General features: G+C 41.9%; 1 protein-coding gene across 7 annotated transcripts; it reads left to right on the top strand.

Annotated features, from left to right (window-relative positions):
- The first annotated feature begins 271 nt into the window (after positions 1 to 271).
- CCDC92 (coiled-coil domain containing 92) lies at positions 272 to 25,521 on the top strand. 7 transcript variants are annotated; one of them, XM_030583411.1, is made up of 7 exons: positions 272 to 438; positions 1,663 to 1,785; positions 2,276 to 2,357; positions 15,780 to 15,890; positions 20,982 to 21,127; positions 22,557 to 22,598; positions 23,747 to 25,521. In XM_030583411.1, the coding sequence occupies exons 5-7, from the start codon at positions 20,998 to 21,000 to the stop codon at positions 24,520 to 24,522; spliced, it is 948 nt and encodes a 315-aa protein (XP_030439271.1). In that variant the 5' UTR covers positions 272 to 438; positions 1,663 to 1,785; positions 2,276 to 2,357; positions 15,780 to 15,890; positions 20,982 to 20,997; the 3' UTR covers positions 24,523 to 25,521. The 7 variants fall into 7 exon arrangements, with proteins under 7 accessions (XP_030439271.1, XP_030439274.1, XP_030439273.1 ...); XM_030583414.1 differs by lacking the exon at positions 2,276 to 2,357; XM_030583413.1 differs by lacking the exon at positions 15,780 to 15,890.
- The last annotated feature ends 385 nt before the right edge of the window (positions 25,522 to 25,906 follow it).

Raw genomic sequence — 25,906 nt, 5'->3', positions numbered from 1 at the left:
CCCATATAAGATAGAGACCCTAATACCAGGACTGTCCCTATGAAATCGGGACAGCTGGTTACCCTGGCGCACACAGACACACTCAGGTGCACGCTCCTCAGACTCACACCGTTGTGTGCACACGCCCGCGCAGTTGCAAACACACCCACTCAGGTGTGTGCCCACTCGCGAGGGGGAGGGTCACGCGCTCACGAGGACGCCCAGCGCTCGGCCACGCGCACGCACTCGGGAGCACGCCCGGCCCCTCCGGGCCAGCGGGAGGAGATGGAGCGGCAGCGGCTGATTAAAGCGGGGACCTTGTTGCCATGGCAACGGAACTGCTGTCGCTGCAGCCGCACCTGAGCTCTGCGCCTGCGCCGCCCCCCCAGCCCTGCCCCCTCCCTGGGGAGCCGTCTGGCCTCGGCCCCCGCCCGGCCCGGGGTGGCGACCCGCAGCCGGGTAAGTCTCCGCGCGGGGGCTGGTGGTTCTGGGCACAGAAGGGCCCTGCTGGGGGCTGGCCCAGCCCCGCCTCGCGCCCCCCCCTTCCCCCGTGTGGGGCCGGGGGCAGCCGCGGGAGAGAAGGAGCCGCCCTGACAGGCTGGGGTGTCTCGCGTCCCCCCCCCGCACAGACAGGTGGGGGGGCCGGCTGGGGGGGCTGAGTGTCTCCCCTCCCCCCCGCACAGACAGGTGGGGGGGCAGCCTGAGGGGCTGGGTGCCTCGCGTCCCCCCCCCCCGCACAGACAGGTGGGGGGGCCGGCTGGGGGGGCTGAGTGTCTCCCCTCCCCCCGCACAGACAGGTGGGGGGGCAGCCTGAGGGGCTGGGTATCTCGCGTCCCCCCCCCCCGCACAGACAGGTGTTGGGGCCGGCTGGGGGGGCTGAGTGTCTCGCGTCCCCCCCCCGCACAGACAGGTGGGGGCAGGCGGGGGGGGTCTGAGTATCTCGCCTCCCCCCGGCACAGACAGGTGGGGGGGCCGGCTGGGGGGGGCTGAGTGTCTCGCGTCCCCCCCGCACAGACAGGTGGGGGCAGGCGGGGGGGGCTGAGTGTCTCGCCTCCCCCCGGCACAGACAGGTGGGGGCAGGCGGGGGGGGTCTGAGTGTCTCGCCTCCCCCCGGCACAGACAGGTGGGGGGGCAGCCTGAGGGGCTGGGTATCTCGCGTCCCCCCCGCACAGACAGGTGGGGGCAGGCGGGGGGGGGTCTGGGTATCTCGCGTCCCCCCCGCACAGACAGGTGGGGGCAGGCGGGGGGGCTGAGTATCTCGCGTCGCCCCGCACAGACAGGTGGCGGCTGGGTGTCTCGCGTCTCCCCCCCCCCCCGCACAGACAGGTGGGGGGGGCGGCTGGGGGGGCTGAGTGTCTCGCCTCCCCCCGGCACAGACAGGTGGGGGCAGGCGGGGGGGGGTCTGGGTATCTCGCGTCCCCCCCGCACAGACAGGTGGGGGCAGGCGGGGGGGGGCTGAGTATCTCGCGTCGCCCCGCACAGACAGGTGGGGGTTGAGTGTCTCGCGTCCCCCCCCCCGCACAGACAGGTGGGGGCAGGCGGGGGGGGCTGAGTATCTCGCGTCGCCCCGCACAGACAGGTGGGGGTTGAGTGTCTCGCGTCCCCCCCCCCCCCGCACAGACAGGTGGGGGGGCAGCCTGAGGGGCTGGGTGCCTCGCATACCCCCTTTGTGTTCCCCCTCAGCAGGGAGAGATGGGGGCAGCCTGGGGCCAGGGACGTCTCACTCCTTTTTCCACACATACACGAGTGAGAAGGAGAGAGAGGGCATCAGGTGAAGACTCTTTTCCTGCCCTTGTTGCGGTGAAGGTGAGACACTCCCTTACTGCTCTCACTAAAGTAGTGGTTGTCAACCACTGTGTCTACAGACCTCGGCTAAGGGGTCCGCAAAAGGTGTTTTTTACCAAAGAAAAGTGGTTTTGAACCTGTGGTCCGGACACCTGGGGGTCTGCAGACTGTTTAGATTTCTGTAGGAGTCCTCATCTCCGTATGAAAGTTTTAGGGGACCGCAAATGAGAAAAGGTTGAGCATCACTGCATTAAAACATTTCCTCCTGCCCACACCCAGCAGAGAATAAAGCTGGGTGTGCAGGGCAAAGACTTCCTTCTCCATGAATGTGCATGTGCAGGGACTGCAGGGTTGTAGCAAAACGATTGTCTTCCACTTCTGTGAGCCTTTGCAGCCCTTGCTGCAGTGTACTGGGGAATAGGAGGCGGGCAGGGGGGTTATTCTGCTGCCCTGTTACTCCCTGGCTAACTCACTGACAGGGGCATTTCTTTAATTCCCTGTTCCTGTTTAGAAAACACAAATCCATTTCGGTGGATTGACTGAATTCTTCCCTGGGAGGGGAGGTGGCATGACTGCTTGTTTGAGACCATAAGGTATGCCATGGGGGTACCTAACAAAAGAGGAAACATGAAGGACAGTGTTGCCTTTGAGCTTTAGGGAAGTGACATTATTCTCCTCCTCTTCCGTTGCAGTAAATCTGTAGGTTGGATGAAGAAAGAAAAGATGGAAGGAATGTGTGTGGGGAGGGTAGGGGTGGAATCTTTATTCAAGACGAGGTATTTTATGTAAGGAGAGAGGCCCATCATTTGTGGAAATAGTAGCAAGGAGTGCAAAGCTTGTGTTTGGAAATGGAGTGTCTTCCAGCCACCTAGCTGCTGTATGTTTATCGCCAAACCCAAGAACTAAGGTGGGACGGAGGGCGGGGGTCCTTGCATGTTTGTATGTTGCCACCATAAATTATAATGGTATGCTTTTTTAATGCAGTATATTAACTGTCAAAAGCTGAAGTAAGGACGATAAGAGAAAAGGACACGGGGCTGTGGCAGCCCTGAGGGGAGGATTGTAGAGTTCTGAGCTGCATTGCAGGTGCATAAGAAATATCCAGGAGACTTTGTTTGGATGGGTAAACACTTGTATTAAAATGTGCCTTTGATGTTTAAACAGTAGGAATTCTTCCTCTTAATATTTTAAAATTTCATTTCCTGTCAGTGTGGCTGTAGTGCAGTCCCTCCTTATATACTGCTTGTTGGCTAGTAAATATAGTGCTTTAGGGTGGTACAGTAGTATAACTGTGAACTAGAAAGAGAGAATTATGATCTTGTCTTAGTTTAATATAGATATACATTTATGCATTCATAAAACTGTGCATATCCCAAGGGTCATGTAACTGTTTAAAACTATTGATACACTGGAACAGCTAATAAAATGACAAAAATAAGAGATCTATCTTTTAAATCTCATGTATGTTATCTGTTATGTTGAATATTAAAGCTGTACGTTGACTCTATGAAGTATATGAGATTTCAGTGATGTTTTATTGTTTCATTGAACTTTCAATTCAAAGGCGGGGAGGTCATGATTCAGGAAGACATTACATGCCTAAAAATAATATATAAAATGAATAATTGGACAAACTGGTGCATAACTGCTGTAGCTATTACTAAGTGTACTGCGTAATATATATTAAAAGCATTGTTGCAGGAAGAACTGTGACAGCCATGCTAAATGCTGTATATAAGATTCGTAATAACCAAGTTGAACATTAAAATTGTAAACAAGTAATTTTGAAAAAAAATTACATTTAATAAATTTGATTTCAAATTTTAAAAATGTTATCCTTTTTAACAGCAGTTTTAAAATTATCAAACTGCATTTTTCTTTGGCATAATTTGTAAAAAACAAAAACAAAAACAAACACTTTTTTCAATATGGCTGATTATTAAAATCTAAAACCTTTTGAGAATTACTGTATATTCATTCGGAGGAGTCATCAGTGAGCCTTTGTCATCAGTGGGCAGAGAGAAAATTCCCCTCTCGTGTTTTTACTGTAAGGAATGCACTTTTTGAACATTGTATATAGCATAGTATGACGGAGTAGGATTGCAGGTGGAATAAACTAGCTTGCAAGCTTTTGCTCTTGATATAATATTTAGCCTGGCATTTACTTTATTTAGACTTTTAAAAGTACTGAAAGATGTCTAAGGAATATTTAAAACCAAATGTAAAACGGTATCTACGTATTATTTTTATAGCATCAGGATCTCCAGTGTATACTTTGTATGTATGTAAATGGACAAATATAAAATAATCCATCTTTCTGCCTGTGGTCTTGAACATGTCATCTCATTATTTTTAATAGTAAAATATTCTAAATAACTAATTTTTAGAAGCAAACTAGTCGTGTTTCACCATGTTGTATATAACTTTGATCTTTCATATTTCTAAAGTACTGTTTCTATAATACTTTGAAATCTTTTGTGCCACTAGCTAATGAAAGTGAATTAATTGATCAGTTTGTCAGTAATTAATAATAGCATTTTTTTGAAGTGTGATAACGTATTGCAAGATCAGTGATCCAAATGACTTAATCGTAATATTGGATGCTTTATGGGAATACTTAGGCATGTACTGGCCAGAGAACAGTGTCTGTAGCTTTCTTGTTCCGCAGTCTTTTCCTGTTCTCCCTTTCTTTATTCTAAAAGGGGTTTAGGAATCTAAGATCTGAAAAAAGGGAAGACCTAGAAAAGGAAAAGTAGAGGTTTTGTAAGATGATTGTACTAAGTGACTCTTATTTGAGGTCTGGCTCTTTATGCAGGCTTTTTCATGTCTGTTTACTGTAGTGCATAGTAAAACCATGCTTTTGTGTCACAACAACACCATTATTGTATCCACAGACAAAAACACCCATGCACACCTTTTGTACATTCTGCTTTAAGGGATGAGAATATTTTACTATAAATTAATTGTACAAGCTAAATTCATATTGAATATTGTACAATAAACTAGTTTTCCAGCAGCTCCTGCCATACCCTGTGTAATAATTGTGCTGAAAGATGCAGCCCAGAAGCGTGGAAGGAGTTAAACCGTGAGAGGTTGCCCATTGTTTGTAGAAAAAAATCTTATTACAACTATATAACTAGAACTTGTTGATTCCTTTTGCATCTACTATATGCCAAAATAAAATTTCTGGCTGGGACATTCATTCCCTGGCCTATTCTTGTTTTAGTGCTGTATTTTGATATTTTTGTTTGAATGTTAGAGTAAGGTAATTCACTGAACATTGCCATGCTTTGAATGTCTTTGTTTTTCTTTGCAAGGGCCAGTGTTTGCCTCTCTAATGAACTTCTTGTAGCTGATTACAAGATCTGTTACATTTATTAGGCAATATTAAAACTGTTTCTCTGCCTAGAAGACGATGTAGAGCAATACGCATAGTTCTGTCTGTATTTCTCAGAATCTTTGTCACCATTGCCTGAAGAAATTACTTCTCAGAGGTGATGCTAGTATTATATCTCAGCTAGTTGGAGAAGTCAGCCAACTGGATTATTATAGTTCTGAATGTAGGATAAACACTTGAGAACTATTGTACTTAAATACAGTTCCCCTCCTTCGTATTAATGTGTTCATAAAGCAACAATATAAAAATATTGCAAATACATTTCTCCTGTTATATTTTGGGGACAGTCTTCCATTCAGTGAATTCAGTTGTAAAATTCTCATTGACTTGACTTTGGTCGGAATCAGGCCATTAAAATACTAGGAGATTAATATTAGAGCACTGGGAGTCCTAGGATCTTGAAGATTGGTCCACCAGCGCTGATTGTGTATCAAATGTATTTTTAGTTAACAAAAAGAGGCAAACATTTAACATTAACTGCGTAACTTTTTCTTTCATGTTGCTTGTTACTCCTGGAAACAACAGATTTCTCACTTGCAGGCAAAGTAAACACAGCACTATTTCTGCAATGGGAGATCTAACTCAGTGCACAGCATCTGTTCTCTGGTACAACTCATGCTGAAGATACACATTGTTTGCAAAACAGGCCTTTAAAATAAAACACACTGTGCTCAGAACTATGACAGACATTCTATAAATTGTTTTCAAATTAATCATTTAAAAAAAATCCTGTTTACTCTCTGTTTTCTCTTCAAAAGTCTATCAGCTGCTTGCAGACAGTGGGTAGGCTGTTTTCCTGTGAAAATCTCTGAAATCTTTTTGCATGTTAACCCTACAAATGTAGCACTTTCTCTTGCTCTCTTAACTATTGGAAAGCAAACTCCATTTCAGGTGGGAACCAGAGTAAGCCCAAAGCAATTAAAAACAGAATGTTGTTTTGTTTCCAGTAACTTTTAAAGATTTGGTTCAAATTGTCCACCCCCTATTATATCTCTAGTCTGCATAATTTAGGAGTATACAATAGCTGGGTGTAGTATTAAGAAGACATCTGTGAGTGTTTGTGTTTACTCTTCTGTTTAAAAAAATAACTAAATCTATCATTCATGTGCTGTTTCTTAATTGCATTTTTTCAAATAATACAACCATTGTTTGTCATATGGACCTTTTTCTCTTAAAAATCTTATTTTGAGCAGAGTAAGAGAAGCAAAAAAATTGAGCGTTTGTAGTTCTAAGTCATTATTCTAAAACAATGGAGTGTACATTTATGAAACAGTATAACGGGAGGTAGATGAACAGGTAGTGAAATTTTTCACTGTTTTACACTATTTCAGTATTTTACTCAAAAAAAAAATACAGTTTAAGTATATTAGAAGGCTCATTGCCTGCAAGTTATCATCAAAGTAAAGCAATTGAACATAGGTATAGAATTGTTGTCAGCTGTGTTCTGATTTGGATGTGCAGATGCCTTCTTTGTAAATGAATTTTCCTGGAAGGACCATTCTCTTTGTGGTGCTGAAAGACTCCAGCTTGTTTTTCCCAGATATGTTTTACATATATAGTAGATATAGTTTGAGATTTATACATTCCTCAGAGTAAACTGTTGATTGCTGTGCGCAGGTAAAGGCATTTTGGCTTGTAATTAGGTTGTATAGGCAAATAGCTCCAGATAATATGAGGAAGGAGTCCTTTTCCCATAAAAACTAAACCTAAAACAATGGAAATTACATGCAAAGAACTAGTGTTAATGAAATGTGGAAGTTGAAAAGTCAAACATTCAGAATCAGGGCATTCCAAAAATGATGGCAAATCCTTTCCTCTGAATCTCTCCTGGGATTCCCACAATATTGTCAATATAAACTCTTCCTTTAAAATAACATGAAAATATTGGATCTGAGTTCATGAGGCGCTACTGACACCTGAAATATCCAAGAGATTTGGTTTCTCTGTTTTAGAATCATATTTCTAATTTAAACACAATTATAGTTCCAAATTTACGTACAGAATATATAACACTCAGAGTATGTCCTTGTAGGAAAAATTTTGTCTTCTAAATAATTTAGGGCCTGATCCTGCTTTTGAATTTTTTGCTTTCATTTTCAAGGGCCTCTTTAATGAACTTCTTGTAGCTGATTACAAATTCTGTTACATTTATTAAGTGATATTAAAACTGTTTCTCTACTTAGAAGAGGATAGAACTTTTCCTTCTTTTTCACTGACTATGGAATTGTCTCCAGTAGTGAAAATGACATATGGTAGTTGTAATATTGCATTGCTGTCCGCAAATCTAAATCTATTCAGGGCTGAAGGCAGAGCCTACCCTTTTGCTATGGCTTTCCCTTAGCCCTGATGGAAATTACATTAAGTAATAAACTACTGTCTGTTCTCAAAATGGAGGAGAGAGAAATGAAGTGATGTCCTCAAGGAGGGGCCTGCTACTGGCAAAAAGGAAGAGAGAGCTCAAATCTGTGTATACAAGCTAGTTGAAATTAAACATTTTTTTAATCAAAAAATTATTCAATTTTTATGAAAAATTGTAGAAATGTTCATGCTTTGTGAAATTGATTTCCTTTAAAAAAAATGTTTTGTCAGAACGGTTACTGATATTTTCCTCCTTAATATTTTAAATGAAAATTTCAGAGTTCTATTGCTGCTGAAGACTTTTTTTTTTTCCTGACCAGCTCTATGCCTAGGGAACTGGGATCCTGTAGTAATCGACATAGGTCACAGCCTATCTACATAGGTATTTATACTGTCTCTGGCACTCCTGACATTGTATAGAATCGTTTGCCCATGATGATGTGGTCTAATACCATCTGTGAATCACTCCAGTGCTGGTGATGTCTTTATGTATATGCCACAGTATTTCTCTGACCTAATGGAAGCTTGCTTCAGTCTGTTCTGATTTAATTATGGCATCCATGGGACTTGTGTAGTCTCAGGGCGTGAGAAGGATTGTATAATCTTTATTTGAATCATCCTTGCCAATACTTAAGATTTTAAGATAGTGTCAAATTTACAGGAATTCACTGAAGCTTCTGTAAAGAATACAAGGTGGCTCTTCTTGTTCATTTTCTGAACATCTAGGAACTTTAAATTGTTGCTATCAAGACTGTCTCCTCTTAATTGATCTTCCTGCTACTATGCTGGGGAGGCCACATATGTCTGTCTGGAAAACAGCAGGGGAAAATCCCCTTGTAAAATAACCAGGAAAAATGTTAGAAATGATTTCTTAACAAATATAGGACTATATTCTCATTCTGAGGGGAGGAAAGGATATGTTAATTTTCTCTTTCCTTTCCAGAGACTATAATTATGCTTGAAATATAAAATAAGTCTTAGAAAAATGTGAGGGCAATGATACATGAATCATTGGTGGTAAAGTGGTGGCAATTTAGGCAGACTTGTATATCTGAGGCATGAGAGATGTTGGCTTAATAGTAAGCATCTTATATGTTTTGTAGCAACCAGAGAAAGGAAAATACTTACCATAGACTGTCAGGAGGAAATTGTGTGGTCCTGTTGTTATAGTCAAGGCTTCTACATCACAATTTTTAATCAAAAGGAGAAACCTGTGCATGTCTGTTATATTTTATTATTTTATCCTTTAAGTTGCATGTTTTTCCAGTAACATGAAAAGTCAGTGTAATGGGTTGGATCACAGAAACCCCCTTGGGATTGCCAACTGATGTGTCAAGACACGCTTGCCGGCCACAAACACAGACCTGGGTCTGAACCATGTCCCACAAACTGCAAGCTTAACTGAAAGCAAATTAAGAAGTGTTTCTATCTTTAACACTTAGATGCCCAAACCCCAAATAAATCTGTTTTACACTGTATAAAGCTTATACAGGGTAAACTCAAATTGTTTGCCCTCTATAACACTGATAGAGAGAAATGCACAGCTGTTTGCCCCCCCCCGCCCATATTAATATATACTCTGGGTTAATTAATAAGTAAAAAGTGATTTATTAAATACAGAAAGTAGGATTTAAGTGGTTCCAAGTAGTAACAGACAGAACAAAGTGAATTACCAAGCAAAATAAAATAAAACACGCAAGTCTATGGCTAATACAGTAAGAAAACTGAATACAGATAAAACCTCACCCTCAGAGGTGTTCCAGTAAGTTTCCTTTTACAGACTAGTCTCCTTCTAGTCTGGGTCCAGCAATCACTCTCACCCCTGTGATTACTGTCCTTTGTTCCAGTTTCTTTCAGGTACCCTTTGGGGTGGAGCCGTGTGATGCAGTAGGGACTGTCTGTGTGGGGAGTGGGAGAGCAGGGGAGGACTTTAGGGGATGGACGATGCCAGGGCCTGTAACCTGAGCTAGGTAAGGGAGGGGAAAGGTCAACACCTTTGCCCGGGAAGGGGACAAAGGAAGGGAGTGGCAAGAGGGAAGCAGTTTGAGTTTGGGCTTGGGGCTGGATGGGCAGAATTCAGGGTATCCTAGCTAGGATCCAAGCACCCTGAAAGCCCAGAAGGACTCGATGGAGGGGTCCTGACTGTGCCTGCAAGCTCTGCTGTAAGCTGCAATCCTGTTGTCCAATAAACCTTCTGTTTTACTGGCTGGCTAAGAGTCACTGTGGGTCCCAGGAACAGGGGTGCAGGACTGGACTCCCCACACTCCGTGACAAGCTGCTATCTCTTGAGCCAGTTGAAGACAAAATTGGATTTCCCACAGGCTTAAGTAGACTTTCTCTTGTGGGTGGAGGCCTCTCCTATGTGAAGTCCAGCTCTAAGATGGCGTTTTGGAGTCACATGGGCAAGTCACATGTCAGCAGCCATTGCCCACATGCTATCTTGAATGTCTCCAGGAAGCCTTTTTATATTGCTTGTAGCCTTCCAAGATCCATTGTCATTAAGTATTTCTTGATTGGGCACTCTGACCAAATGCTTTACTAAGGCTACTTAAAAATCAAGCAAGTATATAGAGAAGATTCATAACCTCTAACTCAAAAATGATACATGCCTACAAATAGGATGAATAGATTCAGTCGATCATAACCTTTACAAATATGTTATATAGCATATGTAGACTAAAACACATTCCAGTTATATCATATATATTCATAAGCATATTTCCATAAAGCCTTATGGGGTGCACCATCACAGTCAGTGTGACAGGAACACTTTTGTCATCTGTGAAACTGAAGCTGACTGGAAAGAGTCTTCAAAAGATACTCTGTGCCCCTGCTTTCTTTAGGTGACTTCCTGAAACTGGATTTGCTACAACACCTAAGAAAATATTCTGACAGCTTGTGGTTTGTTTTGATCAAGTAAGGAATTGGCTCTCAGATGAGAGGAAGTTAGTTGCCTGCCTGTATAAACAATGTATTCCAGCATAAGATCTGAATGCATGTCTGGAGGGTGCTCAAGTGCTTGGTATGTCTAGAGATAGATGGAATGGGTACCATCTGGAAAGAGATGACTTTCTTGTTTAACTGATCTCCCTCAGTCAAAAATAAAACCTTATAAAAATGGCTAGTTAGCTTCATTCCGGTACTGTCTTAATATGCTCTCCCTCCTGGATTCTAAACCACCATCTCTCTGCTCTTATCTTATGATGTGAGTGTTATATGAAGGCATTCCAGTTTGTCCACAGGAGCCTGATACAGAGCCAGAAAAGGCTTCTGACTCCCTCAGAAATATTTTGAACTACATCCAAACACTTCAGATCAGAAGGGGCCCTTCTCTCAGCCCTGCCTATCATTTGTGAAGCAAGATTCCTACTTTTGTCAACTCTTTCAGTTTAATATATTTTACTTTTTGGTTTAAGAATCTTTTTTTGTTTAAGAAAAAATACCCTGTAGTACTGAGACAGATCTACCATGAAGCATTTTTTTCTGGTATGCCAATAGAATGGGATTTGCCCTCTAAGAGCTGCTGAATACGTCTGTACTTTTGACTTGTATCAATATTTCATCTTGCATAATATAATTCATTTTGGCAGGTAACACTGCATCATCCACACACAGCCATGCTGACACTGAGAGGAGCCAGGAAAACATTCACTTCTTGGGGTGGGTAGAAGAATTTTAACATTTATTTAAGGCTTTATTGTGGAAGGTGAGTGAAGTCTTAGACTGATTCTTACACAAACAAATCTACTTGCATGTTCCTTTCAGTGCACCTGACGGAATGTTGTTTGATTAAATTTGTCTGTTCCTCTGTCTCTAGGAAAAAGGAAATTGGGAATCTGTGTATGTCCATACATTTTTGTGGGCAGATTGGGGCTTGATCCTGCATTTCTTATTATATTTACATATTTTTCCTTTTGGTCTCCGTTGAGACCACCACCTTCATGTGAAATCTCATGGGTTTAATGTGGAACGCTATACATTTGTCTAGATAAAAGAACTAGCGGAACATTGCTGACATGCTCATTGTGCTAATGCCAGTATGAAAACTATAAGGGGATATCTCTACACCAGTGGTCCCCAACCTTTTTCGTCTGGTGGGTGCCAGATGAAGGACCGTGGCGGTGGTGGAGCATCCACCGAAATGTCTCCAAATTTCTGCGGCGTTTCGGCGGTGATGCCTCTCGATGACGTTTCTTGGCGGCAAGTTGCGTCATCAAGAGGCATCGCTGCTGAAACGCCACAGAAATTCGGTGGCATTTCGGCGGACACTCTGCCGCTGGCCAGGACGCAGGTGCATTTAGATGCCCCCGTGGGTGCCATCTTGGGGACCCCTGATCTACACTGTAGCTGGGAGAAAGTCTACCCAGGTGGGTAGACATGGTTAGCACTCTTAAAAATAACGGTGTGACTATTAGAGCTCTGGCAGAGCTCAGATCCAGGGGACTGGGTGGGTTGAGAATCCATACTGCTGCTTTAGCCACACCATCCACATAACTATTTTTAGTATGTTAGATTGAGCTGAACTAGCATAAGCCTGTCTACCCAGACTGGATGTTCACTCCCAACTAAAGTGTAGACATCCCCTAAATACCTAGCACTATTGTAGCTGTAAAACAACTGTCATGCTCACTGTTTGTATTCGGCAGAGTTTGACTTGTAAATACCATCCTCTATTAATTTGTATCACTTCTTAAATATTTGGAAAGGTTGAAAGTTTTTCTCTTTAAATAGTTACAGAACTAAATATTTTATGGTACCATAACTTAAGTTTTCTTTTGACTGTTGGGTCTCTATATGGAATCCAGCCAAAGGGCCCAGTTGCCTTCAGCTTATAAAAAGTCACCTCTCTCTTACCTGCTCGGAAAAAAACTTGGATTTCCATGCAAGTAGTTCTTGAGTCTGGATCTCCTTGCTATGAAGATTTTTCCCTTAATGTAGTAATAATACTTTGTACTTGTTTAGTTCTGCATACGCTAGGAAAGGGATGCTATCAACTTGAAACCGAGTCAGTTTTTTAAAATTAGTTAAAAGTAGTTTCAGGTATTGAGCTTGCTCCAGAGTCTATTCCTGTTATTTTTTGTGACTTTAAGAAACAATCCCTTGTTGCTATGTGAAAGACTCACACAAATAGGGAAACGGATTGTACATGGAAACATGGTAACTTACTAGATGTAAGGTGTTTGCTTACTTTAGGCTATCTGACATCTGAAAAGGTTATTATTTCCTCTAGTTTTTCGCTTGTAGTCAGCTTGCATATTATTTCTAACAGTAATTAAAAAAATTTCAGACAAAAGTGTAATTTTTAAGTTCAGTATCCCTGTAAGTCTTCTGAACTAATTGCAAAAAGTAATATTCCAAATCATAAAGTTCAGCGTTAGCTGTCTTTTGTTCAAGGCCTGACTGTGTTACAACGAGTTGCCATTGGTGATGTGTGTATTTTCAGGACACTGCCATTGTTTTTAATTGTGCACCAATCTAGTGCTCTCTTCATCCATCTGTCTCAGCATGTTTTGAAGATGAAATGTAGAGCGTGAGATGGAGTTTCAAAGTTCATGTTATTCACTCAAAAGGGGATTACAAATTTTAAAATTCCACCAGCCATGCTGAGTGCATCGCATTGAACAGCACTGAGTTCCTGTGAAAACAACGCAATATCCTGTCTTTTTCGTCCTGCAGGAGTGGCTATCAAAGTGTTTGTGCAAAAACTTAATTTTTTTTCAAAAGTACAGTTGATGCACCCAGAAAAACTCCATACAGTTCTGTTCGTACATGTGTGCTCAGCTGCCTACCTGCATTCACCAGACTAGGAAGCATCCTTCCAAGGGAGCAAAATAACGTAAGGGAGGGCCATGCACCATCCTTTTTAGTGGCTTTTGCATCAGTCTCCAAAGGCTGTGGTCGAGTGGGTCTAGTTCTGCCCTCAGTTACACCATTGTAAAATGAGAGTAACTGCACTGAACACTCGGAATCTGGTCCAAACTGTCTAGACATGCAGTACCTAATCTCATTAAGGTAAACTTAGTCTTTTTGTTTCAATGCCATTTGTAGTTCTTTGGCTCATGCCTGACACAAAGCAAAATAACAGTCAAAGAGCTGAAATGAGCCATCCTGATTATCACTACAAAAGTTTTTTTTCCTCCTGCTGATAATAGCCCACCTTAATTGATTAGTCTCGTTAGAGTTGGTATGGCAACACCCATTTTTTCATGTTCTCTGTGTATATATATCTTCCTACTGTATTTTCCACTGCATGCATCCGATGAAGTGGGTTTTAGCCCACAAAAGCTTATACCCAAATGAATTTGTTCGTCTCTAAGGTGTCATAAGTACTCCTCATTCTATTTGCTGATACAGACTAACATGGCTATCACCCTGAAACCAGTCAAAGAGCTGTCTTCATGTAATAGTGACAGTGCTCTGAGTAGGGGGACAGTTGTTTAGTTCATTTCCGTTGACCATGGGGGAACTCCTCATTAAAAGCATTAATAGCAGCATTATCCTGTTCAGTAATACTTTTGGTGCAGTATATAATTCCCAGATCACAAACATTCCCTGGCAAAGCAATGAACAAAACCCTATTGAACAAGGACAAAGAGCTAAGGTGTAAAGAGCAAGCTGTGTGTGCAACATAAAGAATGAGCTGCTTCAAAGGCACCAAAAAGAAACGTTGATTGTTTCTGAACATAGTGTACTCTGTAAATACTTACCTTCACCTTTCCTGGTGTGTCTATCTCCCATTCTTTTCTAAATCCTCCTTTGCTCCGCACTCTTCTGGGGTGTTGGGCCCTGACTTTCAAACCTCTTTCTTCTATTCTCCCACTTAAATCCATGCTTGTGATACTTTTGGGGAAGTGTGTGGGAAATGTTTAATATACAGACGCTCCCCAACTTATGCAAGCGTTCTGTTCTGCAGCGCCTTGCGTAACTCATATTTTGCACAAGTTGGAAACATGTATCCGACAATTACACAAACAAACCCACAAAACTCCTCCTATTTCTAGCTTATGGAACTTTTTCCATAAGTGCGGATTTGCATAAGTCGGGTTTGCGTAACCCGAGGGCGTCTGTATTCCTCATTTGTGATCATCTTGGCCTAGAAAATTTAGCCCAACCACAGACTAAGTGAATCAGTAATAGAGGTCCAGCTTGTTACACAGCCAGGTTTATTCAGGTTGATCCTTTCTTATGCTCATACGATTTGTGCTTTGGAACATCAGTTTCAGAATCTTTGGACTTCACTTGAAATGAGTTGTTATGGATGATAAGTTTGCATCCTGTTCGGTTACTTTGTGCCTAGCAGCACAAAACAACTTGCTGTCAACCCAGGAAAATAATAATTTATACTTTTTATTTAACTGGCTTCCACTTGAATAGCTCAAGTGAAGATTTTTTTATTTTTTTCCCAGATGAGTAAATGTGTTCAGCCCCTCCTCTTTTCTTATACTACCAGATGGGTAGTGCATTAGCTAATACATATCTAGCAAAAAAACATATTGCAGAATTAGAGCCAGATGAATAATAATGGATCAACTAGCGTCTGAGAAGCTGTTCAACTGTCAGTTATCTGAGTTTTTCCAGTTCTTCTCCCTATCCACCCCTTGCTCTAAGAAAAGTCATGTAAATTAGGATACAGTGACATTTCTGCACTGCAAAAGCATAGAATTCAAAAGGCAGGTAGCTATTATATGTCCATACCGTGACTCTGTCTTCCCAAGATATAAAGTTCCCTCTTATTTGCATGGAGTGATATTTTCCCCCATTTCCACGAAAATGCACAGTTTTTTCCACAGAGACTATATGGGGTTGTTTCCACCTGTTTTAGAAGAAGGTATGGTTCAGCAGGCTAACGGTGGAATTGGGGGGGATGCCAACATACCCCTGGAAACTTCAGCAGACGTGAATGCTGCTTTGTGTAGCATTGGCTTTATCGTTGCCCTTCACCTTCTGTTTTTCTCAGAGGAGAAGGTTCAGGCATGACCACAAGGCGCATCCCCTGGGATTTGCCGTAGTGCAGAGTAAAAACACAGGAAGACCCCAGGATATTCTCAGGATTAGAGGGTTGTGCTCCCTTTATCATCCAGAGGAAGGAAAAAACTGCTTACCTGAGAGGGGCTGCCACCTCAAACGCTTGTGTATTAAATTCCATAGATTTCCTGATTAACTTCTGCAGGGAAAAAATGTCCTAGGTCAGTCTTGTCAATTTCTGATGTCACATTTTCCTGCCAGCCTCATAAAACTAATGTTTTATTTTTTCCTTCAGACTAGTTAATCCCAATGTGATCCTTAAGACCTAAGGGAGCTATGTGAAAAAAAGTAACTCCTGGTGTGAAGTAATACTACTGTATAATAGGTGCTGAAGAAATCCAATCAGGTTGTCTTGTTTTCTGACATATAGTATTATTTTGTTGAATATATTTATTTGGAATGTTTATATATTTTGAACATCTTTTCTGTTACTTCTTTGTGTCTTTAAGTCTTCTAATTTTTTCGTAAAACTTTTCACTTCACTTTAACCTACAGGCACAAAGCTGCTGTCAGTAACAATTGTGATAGGAAAGTTTTCTGAATATTATTTATAGACATCTCTTTAAAAAAAACACATTTATTTTTATACGCTGAAATTAATCAAATAAATGGATTGCTGATATTAACAGAAATCCTCTTTGAGCCCCCATCTGCCACTGTAGTCTTTTTTTAAGAGTGTAAAGTATTGTAACCATATCTGAAAATCCTGCCATGTTTGGGGAATGGTCTCTAATGCAGATTTCATTCTGCTGTTGCATTCAGTCAGTGAGAATACAATGAGCACTTAAGAATCAGATGATGCTGTAAAGCTTTTTATCTGGCTGAACTTGGCTTTGCAGAGTAGGCTACGTCATTCTGAAAAGGTAATGCAACAGAAATATTGACAATGCTTTAAATGAATGGTGCCCCAAGGTCACTAATATAGCTGAAAAGTCCATTTAAAAATTACCATCTGGCCCTACGGGCTCTGACAAAGTACAGTTGTGGTGGCAACAGAGTGACTCTCAGCGAAGCCTCCTCCCTGACTTGCAAAGCAGTTATGACTGTGCTGAACCAACCCTGTTTTACTGAAATCTGGGTTTCACCAGAGCATCCACCCAAAGCTTGTTACTTGTCCAGCCCAATAGTCTTTTGCTTAGAGCACTGTTGGGCTATAACTTTCCATTGCTTTATGTATTATGATTATGGTGATTTAGTTGCCTACTAACTAGCTTTGTACGTTGCCAGCAAAGACTGAACCAGCATTGTTAATTCAGAATTTTTTATAAAACAATCATTCTAATCCATGAGCTTTTTTCTGCAAATCAGCTGAAAGCTCCATGCTACACTTCCATGGAAACTGATTCCCAAAAAGCCCCTTTGCCCCATTTTTGACAAGGCAACTCTTGTTTCCATGGGAATAGCAGCCTCCAGCTGACTCATCAGAACTGTGTAAATTTCAGCTCTGTCTACTAAGTAACATCACAAAGACCCTGTTTTTTAACTATCAGCTAGATTAAAGAGGCCCAAAAAACCTCTGGTTCTCATGTTGGGGTGAGGGATTGAAGTCGAAAAGTGGTGATGTATTTTTAGAAACATTTTTCAATTTCATTAACTTAATTTGCTATTAATGTTCCCAGATAAAGATGTTTTTTTAAAAAGTTATTATATACCTAAAAGAACATCTTTTATGTTTTAAGTTCAAGCATTTAACATTGCCAGTGTGACCTTAATTCTTCCCCTTTGTTTGTCCACCCTGTGCCCTGAATGAGTCAGGGATCCTAGTGGGGGGAGATCATGTAATTAAATACTGTATCATACTGCGTATGACACAAGAAGGAAGAAACGAGATTGCATGGGCAACGATAAATCTGGCATTTCCTAACTCTGGAGTACTTGACTTTGCCATCTTAATGGTGTTCACTTAACATAGTCTCTTGTACGTACTTTTGTCCTTTTTTTTTTCTTTTCTTTTTTTTTCAAGTTTTAAACAAACTCTGTTATGAACAACTGTGGCACCCCTCATCATGTGTCATCAGTGTTTGTACCTTGAACCTGCAGGACAGACTTCTGCCACTGAGCTACAGGGCTAACTGCGATAGCTGGCAGTAGAAGGCTATTGTCCCAGCTGGGGTATAGGCTACTGGAGCCAGGGAGTCGCTTGGCACAAATCTTTATTCACTCTTTCTTGGGGCTTGTCTACATCAGAAAGTTGCAGCGCTGGTGAGGGAGTTACAGCGCTGCAACTTTGAAGGTGTACACATCTGCAGGGCACCACCAGCGCTGCAACTCCCTGTTTGCAGCGCTGGCCGTACTCCCGTTTTGTCTCGGGTGTAGAGGATCCAGCGCTGGTAATCCAATGTAGACAGTTACCAGCGCTTTTCTTGACCTCCGTGGAAGGAGGAAGCCTCTGGTAATCAAGCTGGTTTCCTTTCCCGGTTTGCTCTCTCGGTCCCGGAGCCACCCAGCAAACCGCAGGGAAGGAGACCTGCTTGCTCGGGGTTCCGGGACCGAGAGAGCAAACCGGGAAAGGAGACCAGCTTCGCCGCGGTTTGCTCTCTCGGTCCCGGAGCCAGCCAGCAAACCGCAGGGAAGGAGACCTGCTTGCTCGGGGTTCCGGGACCGAGAGAGCAAACCGGGAACGCCGCGGTTTGCTCTCGCGTTCCCGGAGCCAGCCAGCAAACCGCAGGGAAGGAGACCTGCTTGCTCGGGGTTCCGGGACCGAGAGAGCAAACCGGGAACGCCGCGGTTTGCTCTCTCGGTCCCGGAACCCCGAGCAAGCAGGTCTCCTTCCCTGCGGTTTGCTGGCTGGCTCCGGGACCGAGAGAGCAAACCGCGGCGTTCCCGGTTTGCTCTCTCGGTCCCGGAACCCCGAGCAAGCAGGTCTCCTTCCCTGCGGTTTGCTGGCTGGCTCCGGTACCGAGAGAGCAAACCGCGGCGTTCCCGGTTTGCTCTCTCGGTCCCGGAACCCCGAGCAAGCAGGTCTCCTTCCCTGCGGTTTGCTGGGTGGCTCCGGGACCGAGAGAGCAAACCGCGGGGAAGCTGGTTTCCTTTCCCGGTTTGCTCTCTCGTCCCGGAACCCCCCTTGAAGCCGCCCAACAGCGCTGCAGTGTGGCCACATCTAACACCACTTGCAGCGCTGGTTGCTGTAAGTGTGGCCACTCTGCAGCGCTGGCCCTATACAGCTGTACTAATACAGCTGTAACAACCAGCGCTGCAAAATTTTAGATGTAGACATGGCCTTGGAGTTTGCGGGAGCTCCTGCCCGTTGTGGTGCCCCCAGAAGGGGGATGGGCCCCAAAGCACATGCCAATATGAGAGAAGCCCGGTTTATGCTCTCACACACCAGCTGCTGCAGCAGTTCTACATGTTTCTGGTATAGCTTGTGCTGATGATGTCGCTTTATCAGCATGCACTCAGCTCTTTAGAATGTTTGTTGTCAATTATTATTTTCATGTGGCTCCAAAACTTTCCTGAGGCATGCAAGGAAGAGAAGGGGTATGGTGATTTTCAAACGTTTATAACTTTATCAAACCTCAGCAACTTCATGGGACCAACAAATGGCACTTCCCTAGCCTGAGGGCTTTCTTCCTGCAGAATTTCAAAGACCTGCTGCAAACAGTGGAGGTGTTAGAGCTTCTCAAAAAAAAAAAAGTCACAATCTTCTCATAGAAAGTGTTAGGCAACCTAAATATAGAGGTTACTACCAAATCAAAATGGATCAATAAGTGCAGCAGAACTGGATACCCACACTTGGTTGTCTTGAAATTTGGCATTACTGATATTACAGCTTTCTTTAGTGGAGCATTAAGTAATTGGGGAAGCTGGTGTTCTGTCCTAATTTCCTCCCCAACCATGTAATTCCTGGACACAACTTCCATGTGTGCAAGAATGTTCCCCTTTCCCTGCAATCTCTCCAAGAGATTTTAAAGTGATGAAGGTTCAGTTAGAAACACAGGGGCTGAGGTTACAGAATACCTCTCATCAAATGGAGGTATGGCAACTGTATCAATTGCATACTATCACTTCTGGATTTCTGGCAACTACTCTTTGCAGATCACCCTGGGACTAGAACACTCCAAAATGCCCTTTTAAAATAATCTCAAGAATCAGACCCTGACCACTGCCTTAATGCCTTTCTCCAAAAGGAGAATGTGACTACCCTTGCCACAGGTCCCATTTTGCTTTTGTCCTTGATTACACCATGCTGAGTAGAGTCCCTGTGGTCACACTTAGAATCATTATTGTCTTCCCATGAGCTGCAGTTATTATGGTAGTGCAGTGGAGAAGTGTCTTTAGTGTTGTGTAGCTGTGTCACTCAGTGTTGTACTATTTGTAGATTATAAAGCCAGAAGAGATCACTGTGATCACGTAGTCTGTTAGCCATCTCCATCTCTTCAGTGCCACAGAGAACATCTTCTTTACCTCAATGTGGATGCTTTGGGGCAGATCCAAGCCCTAGATAACTACTGCCTTACAATCTGTAGAATCCAATGTCTTAATGTTTCTGTTTGTACCAACATTTTATGAATACCAAAACAGATCCATATTCTTTTTTAAATGACATGTCCCATTGGTCCATTGTCTTGTTCTATAGTATGTCATCACAGAATCTTGGAAATTCTATCTTGTATGGAAATGTCAGGAGGCTGTTCTCCAGTACTGAGAATCCTGCAAGAAGTTGCAAGGATCTGTACTACAGTGCAGTAGAAAATGCGATAAGAGATGGAATAGCGCCACACAATGTAGAGTTCTCCTCGAGCAACCTTCTCTTAGTGCAGGTTCCATTGTATAAATTTGAACAAAAGCCAACTTCCATTAGGTAACCTTAACAACAGCTTCCAAGTGTCCCGGTGGTTTCCAGCACTATTTGTCTCAACCTTTAGTTAAAGGCAAATGATTTGCTGTCTCTTGGGTGTTCCCATAATAAGATTTCACCATACTTGTCTACAGTGCACTTCAGTGCTCTGTTTCCTTGCCCTATATAGGGGGAGTTACCGCACGTGCCTGATTTCCTGTGCCTCAAGAGGTGAATCAAAGTCCACAGTAAAACAAACATCTATTACTCTGTTTTCTTGGAACTCCACTTTTATCTTAAGGGATTAGTGCCTTAAGGCCTGTCTGTAGCTAATGCTTTAAATGTGTTAACTACAAACAAATGAGCACCCTGTGCCCCCATCCCTGGCTCTCAGCATGGAGGCTGCTGCCTAGAATGCACTCAGACTTTCTATGAATGTTAATGACCAGTTCCAACAATAGGTGTCATTAAATGCTTTAAACAGGTAGTGTGGATGCCTTTTACTCTTTGTGGGCCTGATTCTGCGTTTGTACTGGTTCAACATTAGTGTAACTCCACGGACATTATCGGAGTTGCTCCTGATTCACCCAAGACTAGAATTGGACTCTTTATATCTGCAGGGTAACTGTGCGCTATAACTCTGACTCCCTTTAATAATAGGTTCCTAGATGTCAGGATGGCAGCATCAAACCTGGAGAATCAGTTGCACAGTGCCCAGAAGAATCTGTTGTTTCTCCAGCGGGAACATGCCAACACACTCAAAGGTTTGCACTCTGAGATTCGACGACTGCAACAGCATTGCACAGGTAATTACATAAATACTGCCAGCAGTGTTGCTGTGACCACTCAGCAGCTCAGCTTTGTGCAGACTTCACTCCCAAGTCCTCTCCTTCCTGAAGCCATTTGAAATATTGTTTCACAATAGTATTCAACTAGTATTTGACCAACTGCACTTCCAGAAGAAGCTTTGTATTATATTGGTATTATATTCTAGTAATCTCATAAAAATCTGCAGGTTCATGCCACTTCTCAGTATTGAAATCTCCATAAAGCATCATCTCCTGTGTTGTACTTAGCTCAAACAATGTAAATTTCTGAGTACACAAACTGTTGTCATAAATAAAGTACAATTGTTAAAATAACTGAAGAGTGTGTTTTGTAAAGTGTTCTCTCATATTTATTTCACGTACGTTGGTTTACGTGCTAATATGGTAATCTGCAGAGGGTCCCTTAGTTCAAAGTAGAAAGGTTTTGCTATAATTTATTATAGCAAATAATAATGTACAGTAGAACCTCAGAGTTACGAACTGACCAGTCAACCACACACCTCAATTGAAACCAGAAGAATACAATCAGGCAGCAGCAGAGTCACCCTCCCACAACAAAGCAGTACAGTATTGTGTTAAAAATAAACTATTAAAGGAATAAAAGCAAAGCAGCATTTTTCTTCTGCATAGTAAAATTTCAAAGCTGTAGTAAGTCAATGTTCAGTTATAAATTTTTGAAAGAACAACCATAATGTTTCATTCCCGAGGTGTTCGTAACTGAGGCTCTACAGTATTGCTGTTTTAAGGGCTTATAAAAATGTTTGTAGTGCAAAATATGTATGTATGGTCTAGCAAAACTATAATTTGCACTCAGGTCTAATGTGTTGGTGAAAACTGATTTTGATTTAGTAGCAAAGGTCACTCTTGCATTTCTACTGGCTCCATTTAATATGAATTATTATACCAGCATCAAATGAACCATAGAAACCCTGTTAGGTCCCAACTAGTGTGTATTCCCAGCAGGATTTTTCCCTATAGTATATTCTCCAAAGCTCTGTCCAGTCAACAACTTTTGAGAATATTTCACAGTATTAGTGTACAAGTGTACATTGGGCTCAAGCAAAATATAGCCTATTAAACTAATCAATGGCAAACAATGCTAATAAGTGAACAATTGGACAGAACGGATTTTATTCTTCAATTTTAGTCATGAAAATCATTTTAAGTATTTACATAATAAACATGTCAGAACACTTAATTCAATAAAATTAAACCCAAAACTTAACATGTGCAGCTGCAGGATTCAGGGGTAGTTTGGGGAGCATTTTCTGTAGTTATCTTTTAAATCTGTTGAGCAGCCTTTTGCTACTAGAAACATCTGTGAATGCAAAAGACAGTTCTAACCTCTTTGCAGATATGCTCTATTTTAATCATGTAATGTCCAAAAAATAAAACGTTTCTTTTTTAGATTTGACCTATGAGCTGACTCTGAAAAGTTCGGACCTGGCAGGTAAGAGACACAGTGCAGGTGATGCTTTTCATGTTCCGGTTAACATCTTCCATCTTTGGGGCTGGGGGGGAGGTATAGGCATGCATTTTATTTTATTTTTTTACAACACAAGTATATAATACTTTTCACTTAGAATTTATAGTGCCTTCCAACTCAGGATCCCAAAATGCTTTCTTTCTTGCTAAGCTTAATTTCTGAATGCTTGTGAAGTATTCCTATCCCAGGGTCACAAAAGAAGCCTGTGGAAGAACCAGGAATAGAACACAGAACTGCTGACTCCCATTTCTTTGTTTTAACCACCAAAGCATCATTTCCCTTTTCCAGTACAAGAGGACGGAAACTATAAATACTCTCACTCGGCCCATAAATCACATTCTTGAAACTGTGTGAATACTGTAGCTGCATCACAGATCTGGAGAAAACTGCCAGGCATTTCAGATGTGCCGTGCTTCAGCTGCTGATACTTAAGAGCGTAATGCTTGCTGGAGATAACCCTTAGACTAGGAAAAGGGTACAAACAGTTAGGCCTCACAACACGCCTTTGTATTAAGTATTTGATTGTACCTATTTTACAGAAGGATAAGGTGAAATATGAAGAGATTAAGTGATTTGCCCGAGGTGTCACGCCATGGCAGTGGGGCAGCCAGGAATAGTGCCCAAGAGTTCTGACTTCAAGAGCATTCTTCTAACCATTAGCTCACCGTAACATTTTTAGACTTTCTAATGTGGTACAGCCAGGCATTCTCCTAGCCGGGTGAATGAGTTCTTGTTACTCTTCGTGGCCTAGCAGGATTTGCAAAATGACTTAAATTTGGGAGTGTTCAGCAATGAAAATTACTATAATCTCTGGCTACTTTCCTAGAACAGCTGAGCTATCTTCATTTTTATTTCAGGTTGGTATCATCAGCTGGGTATCCTCCCCATCCTAAGCTGCTGAATGTGGCATTGATCTTGTATCTAATTTTTTGTTTAACTAAGAGCTATCGTGTTAGCTTTTAAACTATGAAGTGGTCAGTGTATTTCCAGAAGTTAGCCTTTGGGATATTCTTACATTCTGAGAATTAATTTTAAACAAAGGAGTTGCATTGCTCATTTTTACCTAGTGGCTATAATTAGCTTGAAACCATTTACTTTTCCTGTTCTTCTAGAAAATGGTAATTCAAGAAGTGATGAACTCAAAAGAAAATGTGAAGCACTTGAAGCTCAGCTGAAAGTCAAAGAGGCAGAAAATAATGAATTATTAAAGGAACTGGAACAAAAAACTGCAATGATAATGGTGCTGGAAAACACCATCAAAGAAAGAGAAAAGAAGTATTTAGAAGAGTTAAAAATGAAAAGCCATAAGCTAAATATGCTGTCAAGTGAACTAGAGCAGCGAGCAAGCACTATTGCATATCTAACTTCACAACTGCATGCTACCAAGAAAAAGCTATTGAGTTCAAGCGGGACTTCTGATGTCACCCCATCTGGAAGTCCAGTATTGTCCAGCTACAAGCCAGCTCCTCCCAAAGATAAGCTACCTGAGACTCCCCGACGCAGAATGAAAAAGAGTCTGTCAACACCACTAAACCCGGAGTTCGAAGAGGCCTATAGATTAGGATCGGATAGTCGAAAGCTGCTGTTGCGAGAGCCTGTTGATGCTATGCCTGATCCCACTCCATTTTTATTGGCCAGGGAAACTGCAGAGATCCACCTGATCAAAGAGAGGCCTTTAGTTATTCCACCCATTGCTTCAGAACGCACATCAGGCGAATCACACGGTCTGGCAAAAGAGAAGCAGCACAAGGCGCATATTGGTGTGGCACATCGAATTCACCATGTAACAACATCCCAGCCTCAGCCTGAGGTTGAAACATTAGCAGTGGATCAGGTCAATGGAAGTAAAGTGGTCCGAAAGCATTCAGGGACAGACAGAACTGTTTAAGTGAAATGATTGATGTGATGCTCTATTATTCTGTTGCTGTTTATGCACTGTGATCAAATAGGATAAATCTCATCTGCAGTAAAGTTTCTTTTAATGCCCCATGCATGCCAAATTTTTTCCAGATCTGTCATTAATAATTATCCTACTTCAGTGAAACACAAATGAGACTCTGTTCATATTGCAAAGTATATAATTACTAAATGCTGTGGCCAAATCTAGGTGTACCTGACTGCTTGCTTCTAAGTACTGCTCCATTTACTATAACTGCATATGTGGACAAAAGCACAGGCTACAGTCTGCATTATTAATCAACATTAATGAAAAAAGATACTAATTATAAACCTCCAGCAATATGTATTGGCTGTTAATGTTTAAAATGTCAATGTTCCTTTGAAGTCTTGATGGTGTGTATGTAGCATTTCATACACAGACTCTAACTTTCATGACAAAGCCTTTCTTATGGCAGCATTGAAAATAATGCAGATGTGTTCTAAGATAACCTTTTGAGAGAACTTTTTGCAGGTGGTCCTGATCAAACTGTGTTCATATTTTTGTTACATTTCTCTCCACTATTACAAAATGTACCAACAAATTTTATTTTATTAATCCTGTATTTTGATTTGTGTCCTCTTCTTCATTCTTTTTAACTGTTTCAAATGGTCATAATATATAACTGACTGTGGTGGGAGTGTAAGAAAGAAAACACCAATTGAAAAACTATCGTGTAAGTTGTCCTGGAGAAAGTATGAACACTGTCTAATGGAAAGCAGGCTCCTGTTTTGGAGTTTAGAAACTGAATGGTTAATATTAATCTTACACTAATTAATACTTTGCACTATGGTGCCTTTTGTACAAGGCTCTGAAAATGCCTTACTAAGGTATAAAAATAATACACTGCACAAAAAGTGCACTATTGAAATGTTTGTTTTTATACTTAGCCTGTATACTGTATACAACAGCATAAAAACCATCAGACCTAACCCATGATTTATTTGTTTTTTGTTTTAAGTTTGAAAGAACTTTATGGAGACACCAGGCTCACTCTGTTCTGAGGCACACTCACGGAAGGATGCAAAACCCAAATGGTATTTTTAGAGTTATCTGAGAATGTTAACCTTGGGAGCCTTTCGTCCCATTCTCAATGTTTCAAATGGTTTTGGAGAATTCCATTACTAAGTGTGTCAATTATTAGCAAAGTACAAATATTCTGTTGGGTTTTTTTTAGAGGATGGGAATCTACGATTCAGAGGAAAAAATAGTTACTAAACTGTGAGACAAAAAAGGGGAATGTTTTCCTTTCTAACTCACAATTTTAAAAACTGTTTTGGTTTAGTGATCTCTAGTAGCAAATAAACAGAAATATTTAAGTAGTTTATCCTCAACC

The sequence above is a fragment of the Gopherus evgoodei genome, chromosome 13, assembly GCF_007399415.2.
Source record: "Gopherus evgoodei ecotype Sinaloan lineage chromosome 13, rGopEvg1_v1.p, whole genome shotgun sequence".
Taxonomy (NCBI): domain Eukaryota; kingdom Metazoa; phylum Chordata; order Testudines; family Testudinidae; genus Gopherus; species Gopherus evgoodei.
The sequence above is the reverse complement of the archived record's forward strand: the minus strand, read 5'-3'. Positions and strand labels throughout refer to the sequence as shown.

What these genes read in the sequence shown, in the direction of transcription:
- CCDC92 (XM_030583416.1), top strand. Translation starts at nt 20,998, where the DNA reads ATGGCAGCATCAAACCTGGAGAATCAGTTGCACAGTGCCCAGAAGAAT. An exon ending in ACTGCAACAGCATTGCACAG is followed by an intron (nt 21,128 to 22,556) that starts GTAATTACATAA and finishes TTTCTTTTTTAG; the next exon opens with ATTTGACCTATGAGCTGACT. An exon ending in GAAAAGTTCGGACCTGGCAG is followed by an intron (nt 22,599 to 23,746) that starts GTAAGAGACACA and finishes CTGTTCTTCTAG; the next exon opens with AAAATGGTAATTCAAGAAGT.